The sequence below is a fragment of the Gavialis gangeticus genome, unplaced genomic scaffold, assembly GCF_001723915.1.
Source record: "Gavialis gangeticus isolate Ggan-Ray unplaced genomic scaffold, GavGan_comp1, whole genome shotgun sequence".
Classification (NCBI taxonomy): Eukaryota; Metazoa; Chordata; order Crocodylia; family Gavialidae; genus Gavialis; species Gavialis gangeticus.
In genome coordinates this window covers 63251802-63259808 of record NW_017729022.1, presented here as the reverse complement: position 1 = coordinate 63259808, position 8007 = coordinate 63251802, and the positions used below count along the sequence as shown (strand labels likewise).

At 52.0% G+C, this 8007-nt stretch overlaps 1 protein-coding gene across 1 annotated transcript in view; it reads right to left on the bottom strand.

Moving 5' to 3' along the window:
- Positions 1 to 249: 249 nt before the first annotated feature.
- SOX10 (SRY-box 10) overlaps positions 250 to 8007 on the bottom strand; it is an 18403-nt gene continuing 10645 nt past the window's right edge. The window contains exons 3-4 of the mRNA XM_019515225.1: positions 2956 to 3221; positions 250 to 2448 (exon numbers count right to left, since the gene is read on the bottom strand). Coding sequence (XP_019370770.1) covers positions 1733 to 2448; positions 2956 to 3221 — 982 coding nt within the window. The 3' untranslated portion in view covers positions 250 to 1732. The remainder of the gene's footprint in view (positions 2449 to 2955; positions 3222 to 8007) is intronic.

Sequence of the window (8007 nt, the reverse complement as noted above, 5' to 3'; positions counted from 1 at the left end):
GGGAGATAGGATGGGTGGGTGGGAAGGGAAGGTGCTACTCGCATAAATAAGAGAAAGAGGCAGTAATAGGTTACATGCGCACAGGGAGCAAACATACTACATGATCTTTTCAAACATCACATAGGACAAGTTGTCCATAACTAAAGGCAAAGGTAAGGGTGCATAAAGGTCATCTCAGCAGTCTCAGTCAGAGGAGGAAAATGCTTGCATGGATTGCAGGCCTATGCTTTGTCAGTCTGTCCCATCTATCCAAATCTACTTCTTGGCTAGGGCTCCCATGCTATATTTTGGCGGCCAGTTGGGGGGCATCTTCTCTCTCCCTGCCCCCTGCTTCCCCAGGTTAGAGCAGTCCTCATGCTACCTGGCACTGAAGCCACGCTGGTCCTGATGATGATTTGGAATGAGCCAACAGGTTGTCTTCAGCAGGGCAGCAAAGATGGAGACAAGGAGAAGGGGAACTGTCTGACTGTTGCTGATGGTTGCTTTCAATTGGAAAGCAGAAAAAAAGGAGGCGTCCAGTTTCATTTCACTCATTTTTCTTCATACTCAGCCAACATTATGTGTTTTCCCCCATGAAGTACTGCAAGACTATCTTCCCAGGCCAAGTGAGGGTAGAACTGAGATGCTGGTCAACTGGGACAGGCAGTGAAGACACACAAGGGTGTGGGTGCAATTCAGCTTGTTTTTTTGTTTTTTCTTGGGAGGGGAGGGGGGAGCAGGGCTCAAGGTGATTGTTTTATCCAACTCTTTGTTTAGCCCAATAAGATTCCAGCTGACAGTTATTGGTGCCATAATATCTTCATTTTCTATTCTTCCACATACCATGCAGGCACAAACACACAAGAGAAGAGCAAGCACTGGCTTTGGTGGCATATCTTTTGGGCTGTTACGGGAGGATGGAAAGTTTTAGAGGGGGCAAGGAAATGGCCAAAACAAAGGAGCAATACAAAATAATCATTGCAAAGGAGGATTCGGTCCCATCTCCTTTGTGATCCATGGGTTCCTCCACACACAGGCACTTTGCAATATGAACAAGGAAAGGACCAATTGTGGGCTCCTGAGTCCAGTGCACTGTGTAGTCAAGTCTTAAAATCTCCACGTGGAAAAGAGATGGTGGGATGCGAGATGGATAGGGTGCATTTGTGAAAGTCAATGGGAAAGCAAGCGTAGGTTGGTCTTCCAACAGGGATCAAGATTCATACATGTGCGAATTCTTGGCAGGAATCCTGCAAAACACTGAGCACAAGGAGGTCGGCCACACCGCCCCCACCTCGCCTCCCACAACATGTTTGCCAAAGGTGCCCGACCAGCCACCCTTCACCCACAGCAGGTGACAAAGAGTTGGCCATTGTGGTCTGCTGGCAATACTGGAGCAGTTTGAGGGAATGGAAGGAAAGGGAAATATTGCTTATCTCACAGCCAAGGGCGTGCACAATGAAACCCACCGGGACCGGTCGCTCCATGTCTAGAATCATCCTTATCTAGAAGGCCAAAAAAAGTTCTTTGCAAGCCAGTCAGTTGGCATGCATAGAATTGAGAAGGAGAAAGGGCGAAAAACCTTCCTCGAGGCGGGTGAGCCAGCGATAGCTGGGGTCATGATGGGCACTTCTGGGTGCGCAGTGGGTTCTGGTGGATGGATGACACTGAATGACCTCAGGGTTCGGAGGCTCTTCTGCCTGTGCTGATTCTTCGGATCCTTTCCGCTGCTGCTTCGGTCACTGTGCCCTGCTCCCTAGGGTCTGGAGAGAGTTGTATACACGGGCTGCTCCCAATGTGTGGGGCTATGGGACTGTGGCACGGAGGGCGCAGGGTCAGAGATGGCAGTGTACAGGGGACGTTGTGAGGGCCCCATATAGGAGAAGGCAGAGTATAAGCCAGAGGCTTGACTGGAATGACTATAGTAGGGTCCCGAAGGCTGGTGGTCGGGGTAGTCAAACTGGGGCCTGGAGATAGAAGGAAATGCTGAGCCATAGTGGGGGAGACTCAGGGACGTGTATGCTATCTGGGAGGTGGATGGCTGGTCAGTGTAATGACCTCCTGGGGCAGACCCCTCCGTTTTCACCTGTGCCTTGGAGTCCACCACCGATGATGTGGCAGCGGACAAGGAGACTCCATGCTGCTTGGAGATCCAGGCGGAGTGTCCACTGGCTGCAGCCAGAGCACTCCCCAGGCCATAGCCAGCAGCAGCAGCTGCTGCATAGCCCCCAACATGGCCCGGGTGGCCAGCGTGTCCATTGGGTGGCAGGTACTGGTCAAACTCATTGACATCAAAGGTCTCCATATTGGACATCACTTCATGGCTGATCTCTCCAATATCCACATTGCCAAAGTCAATGTGAGGCTTCCCCCCTTCCCCTAAGGAGCGCCCTTCCCGCTTGGTGTCTGCTTTGCCAGCCTGCAGTTCCGTCTTTGGAGTGGTCGGTGGTGTGGGAGGTCCATGGCTCTGACCTGTGTGATGGAAACCAGTTGGGAGGGGAGAGAGAGAGTGAGAGAGAGAAAGAGAGAGAGAAAATGAGTGACCCCTTCATAATATAGTCCAAGCACAGCCTTCTAGGCAACCAAATAGCCTGCTACCTAAGCAAGCTCTGCTCCCAGCACTGCACAGACCCAGGACTGTCAGGCCTTTCTCGGAGCTCACCATGCCTTGCCAAGACCTTGGTAGAGTCACAAGAGGGGAGGAGATAGCCGGCCACAGCCCAAATTGCAATTGCATGTATAAAGTCCTTAGGGTTGACTTCCTTTTGACCTGTGGGAGGGTTACACCTGTGGAGTGCAGGCGCCTGCCAACACCATGCTGGTGACAGTGGGTCAGGGCCAAGTACTAGACCCCAGGAGAAGGTCTGGCTCACACAGGAGTGCCCCACAATCTTATGGGAGGCCTTGATTCTTCAGATGGCCAGGGGAGAGGATGAGCCAGTAGTCACCTGCTTGCTTAGCTGCATAGATGGAACTAACCTGAGGAGTGTTCAGGGTGCCCATCAGACATGGGGGATCCTTCCCCAGGATGCCTGTGATCCAGGTGGGCGTTCTTATAGTGGGCCTGGATAGCTGCAGTCCCGCCGGCTTCTCCCTCAGCTTGGCCCTCACCCTCACCCTGGGTGGCCTTGCCATTCTTCCGTCGGCGTGGCTGGTACTTGTAGTCAGGGTGGTCCTTCTTGTGCTGCATCCTCAACCTCTCTGCCTCTTCGATAAAAGGCCGCTTGTCGCTTTCATTCAGTAGCCTAAAGAGCCCAGGGGTGGGAGTGAGACAGAGGGGAGGGGGCAGGTGTGTCAAAAAAATTGTAAGGCAACATGTACATGGCAAGTTAATATATAAATCAGGCCACCAGAGACCCTCCCCATTTAGGAAACACCAAAAAGCAATAGGAAGGGCAGAAGAGCAGTTAAGTGGGACTGGGAAAGCTTCATCCTCTGTGTTTGTTGTTAATTATTACGTCCTGTACCCAGTACTGAGCACTGTACCCATGCAGTGGAAAACCTGGGCGTTCCCCAGTGATGCGACTGTCTGCAGCCCAAATAAGTAGGGCTGTGCGAAACGGCACCGTTGCATTTCAACTTGCGTTTCAGTGTTTCGACGGATCAGCATTTTGTTTTGAATTTTGTTTTGATTCAAAACTGATCTTCCATTTCGTTTCGTCGAAACAGTTTTGCTGTTTCAATGCTGTTCCGATGTTTCACCCATAGGCTTTAATGGGGAAGCTCAAAACAGCCTATAACTTTGTAATTTCTGGCCTGATTTGGATGAAACTTGCAGGAATGTTAGCCGCTTCTGAGGGCATGAAGTCTGCCACATTTCAAGGAGGTATTTGCAGGGGTTTCAGGGAAACTGCACCTCAAATTCTTGAAAACAAAAAACTCATGTCACATGTATGTGTTAAGCCACAGCAGGGTCAAAACTGCAGGCTTGCTAGCCCCTGGTGAGGCCACGAAGCCTGCCAGCTTTCAAGGAGACAGTTGCAGGGGTTTCAGGGAAACTCCACCTCAAGCTGTGGCCAAGCAAAACTCGTGACATGTGTGACACTGTGTGTGTTAAGGCGCAGCAGGATGAAAGCTGCCAGCCTGCTAGCCCTTGCTGCGGCCATGAAGCCTGCCAGCTGCCAAGGAGATCGGTGCAGGGGGAGTCTGGGTTCTGGGGCCCTGCACCTCTGGCTGCTGACAGGCAAAACTCGTGACATGGGTGGGTGACTCTGTGCGTGTGTTACAGTGCACCCTCACTCAACTGACACCAAGGCAGAAAGCAGGGCAGGTCAAACAATGCTGCCTTTTATGCAATTTTTCCATCCCTCCCCCAGAGCACGGGGATTGGAAGGGACCTCAGGGAAGGATGACAGTCACTGGCCAGCTACACAGTCAATCATGAGAGCACTCCTTTCTCCCCCCACCCCCTTACTTTAGTTTCTGTTTCCCTGCAGGCAAGCGCAGCTTGAGCTTCGAAAACTTGAAACATTTTGAAAATTTCAAAATGTTTCGACTTGCCTCATTTCATTTTGAAGCTGTTTCAAAGCTCTCTGTTTCGTTTTGATTTTGTTGTTTCGAGCTCAAAAGGAGTCGAAACAGCATCAAAATGAAACTGCCGGCAAAATTTCACACAGCCCGACAAACAAGTTCCCTTCCTCCAGTTCCACATTTAATTTATCCCCTAAGGCAAGTACAATTGTACTGTGGTAACAGAGATCAAAGCAGGGCTTCACAGTTACCCATGCACATGTGTGACCACTAGGAATATCTTTCCAAAAGGAGATGGCAGATCCTCATGACTCACAATGGGCTTGGTCATGTATTTTTCTCTCTCCGAAACAAACTTCTCCCAGTTGCCCTCGTTCTGGCATTCCTGTGTTGCAGCACAACTTTCTTCCTTTGTGCCATGTGACTGGTTCTGCTCTAGCAGCATGAACAGTTGCTAGCACTGAATGGTTAAGCTACACCATGCCTCTGGTATTGGGTGCCAGCTTGCTGCCCCTCTGAGCATCATGGCTCATCCTAGGACCGAGTTAGAAAAGATGTTGCAGCAAAACCAGCTCATCTTATTTCCCCCCCTGCTTTCAATGCGCTTGCTCCCACAACCATTCCCTTCCACCTCCCCTCTCATGGGACCGGTGTGATTCCTGTAGCAAAGACTTGAGAGCCGCCGTTAGAAACAGAAATTGGATGTAGATGAGCTTTGGCTAAAAGGCACTAAGATCATTCCCTGTTTTCCTGTCAAATCAACAGCTGCTGTAGTTAAGGCAGGAACTCCAAGGAACTTGTGTCACGTGAGCAGAACCACTGCGGAGGATGTAAGGACAGAGCAGGCCCGTGGCCTAAACCATTTATTTTTACATTTGAAAATACTTAATCTGTTTCCGTGCTTCTTTTTCGAAATGCTAATGTGACTCCCCTCACCCCAATCCCCACCGCGAGCATCCTGGGTACCCGTCGGATTCCAGAATCGGTGCTAGGAGGGGTGAGGCTGGTTTTCTGGGGGCTTCAGCGATCAGGGGCTGCAGAACTCACGGAAGCAAAACAAATGACCAAAAACTGGGCTGGACTCTGGGGTTTAACCAAATACTAGAGGGGATTCTCTGTTCCCCTTGAAGCGCTAGAGCTCTCTCGTCACTAATCTCATCAAACAGGTATTGCCCTTCGCAGAGCAGAGGATCCACAAGCAAGAATGGGCCTGAACAACCGAGGAGGAGCAGGAGTCATGGTTCCAGGGTGTTGCTTGCAGAGATAGTGAAGAAATCTGTAAAATGTCTAGCAAGTACCAACTGGTTTCTAAGCACCCCTTCTCACTCCTCTGCCTCCCCAGCCCCCACCAGCCAGTAGCTAGAGGGTGTGACCTCCTCTGGAGCCTCCTAAGGTGCTGACCTAGGTTCACACCGGGCAGCTCCGAGTAGGTCATGGCCGCACACTGCATTCCACCACTGCCTTAATCCAGGAGATTAAAACAACTGAGTCCTCGGGTCCAGCACCAGCTTTCCTGCCTCCCTCTCACTGCCACACACCACACGTGCACTTCCCGAAGGGCTTTAATCCCCCATCCCAAGTCACTCCAAACATGGGCCTCCCTTAGGTCAAATCAGGCATGCTTTCAAACCCTACAACACTCGTATCCCCCATTGTCTCCAGGGAGCGAGATACTGAGCCTCGAACTCAGGCGTGGCCCTGAGAAGCACCGGTCCTTCCAGGACACCCCATCTTCACTGGCTACTGAGTGGGGGAGCAAGAAGCCAGCTTTCCATCCTGAACATACAGCACATGAATGACTAGGGAACCAGGCCTGGACTCCTCAGTGCTCCCAGCACCCTCTATCCCAGAGGACTAGGACTGGGGCTTAAAAGCACATGTCCTTGCACAGGGTGCCCCGCTAGTCCTGGGATGGGGGAGAGGCCGGCACTCCATCCAGCCAGACTTTACTTGTGGGAGCTGCCAAGAACACTGAACCAGGACTGCCAATGGAGACCAGCAACGGAGACAGAAATGGAGATTTCCAACCTCTTTTCACAGACGGGCTCCGTCTGAGAACTCCCTGTGCTGTAAGGAGCAGGAAGTGCCCCATCCCAGCTGGGTCCCCTGAGCTACACGCACCCCCAGCATCCCAAAGCATTGCAGCCATCAGGGTGGCAAAAACAAATCTGCTCCCCGCACCTTTGCCTTCTCCCTCTCTGTCTCCTGGCTGCCTCTGCCCACCCTCCCAGGATCAGAGCTCAAATCGGCTTTAGCAAAGTGAAACTGGTGTGAGCAGGCAAAGGCCAGGAGATTTGGGGGATTTAGATTTCACTTGCTTCCTGCCCCAGCAGCCCCCAATCTCTTCAGTCTATAATGCAATGGAATCTTGCACAGGCAGCGAAGGGCAGGGGTCAAGGAGCAAAGCCCATGGGCTTAAGTGGGTCTTAACAGCCCTCTCCCCACAGCGGGGAATGCTTGGCACAGACCCATGGCAGGGGGGTGGGAGAAAAGGACCCAGCAGACACCTCTATTTGGGAAGGAAGAGAGAACCTCTGACTGCCCCTTCATTATTTCCTCCCTCCTTTTGCCTGGGGGGTTGTGCTGCATGTGGGGGGGGGACCCAAGCCCACCTTCTGGCAGGGCAGGCGGCTGACTGAGTGGGCTGAGGCATGGCCTTTCCACTTCATCTGCAGTTGCTGATGAGTCAGGGTGGTGTGAGGGCCCCAGTTACCCCATGCTGATGCAGTGCACCAGCAAGGGGAGGACTGACTCGGAAGAGATGAATAGCCAGGGGGTATCACATCCCAGATCTTTCAGGCTGACCCTGTTCGCTGGGCACACAGCCCAGCTGAGGCAGGGCGTGGGGAAAGGTTCTGCTGCCATCCACATACCGAGATCCCTTCACCCCACATTCAGCTTTTTACTGTGCACTTCCACCCCATGCTCGTTTGTTTTTTGGCCTCGGAGATGGTTCCGGCTGGCATTTTGGCTACTATTCATGCCGACATTTTCAACACTCGTTATGTCAGGCTCCATTTGAGAACTGTTCCCTGTGCTGTGAGGAGCAGGAAGTGCCCCACCCCAGCTGAGGAAAGCAGCCAAGGAAAGCCTGCGGGCCTGTGCAGAAGCTTGCTGTCCTGTCTTTTCAGTGTATTTGATTCCTGATCTGTTTCTCCAGTTGTTGGTGGGGAGGAATTCCTTCTTTCTGCAATCACACACACACAGCTGTCCCAGTGCTTGGGAAAGCAGAGAGAAGTTAGTGAGCATAGAAAGCTGGCATTATCTATGGGTGCACCACTGTCCCTATGGCCATAGACAGGTCCACAAAAGCGCACACGCACTTGGATAGTTTAATAAAGTGCGCACCTGGGATGGCTCCTTGACAACAGTCCCCAAGTGCTTTCTTCTTCCCTTGCATGCCAGTGCCAGATTTGGGAAAGGAGATCTTCATCTGGGGGCAAAGGGACTCAGTACCAAAATGACTGCCCTTTCCACCACCATGGTATCCCTCCCTCATTTCCTGGGACTTGGAGATAGCTCTGCCAAAGCACCTCACTCCTGCCCTCTATCCCCCCCTGC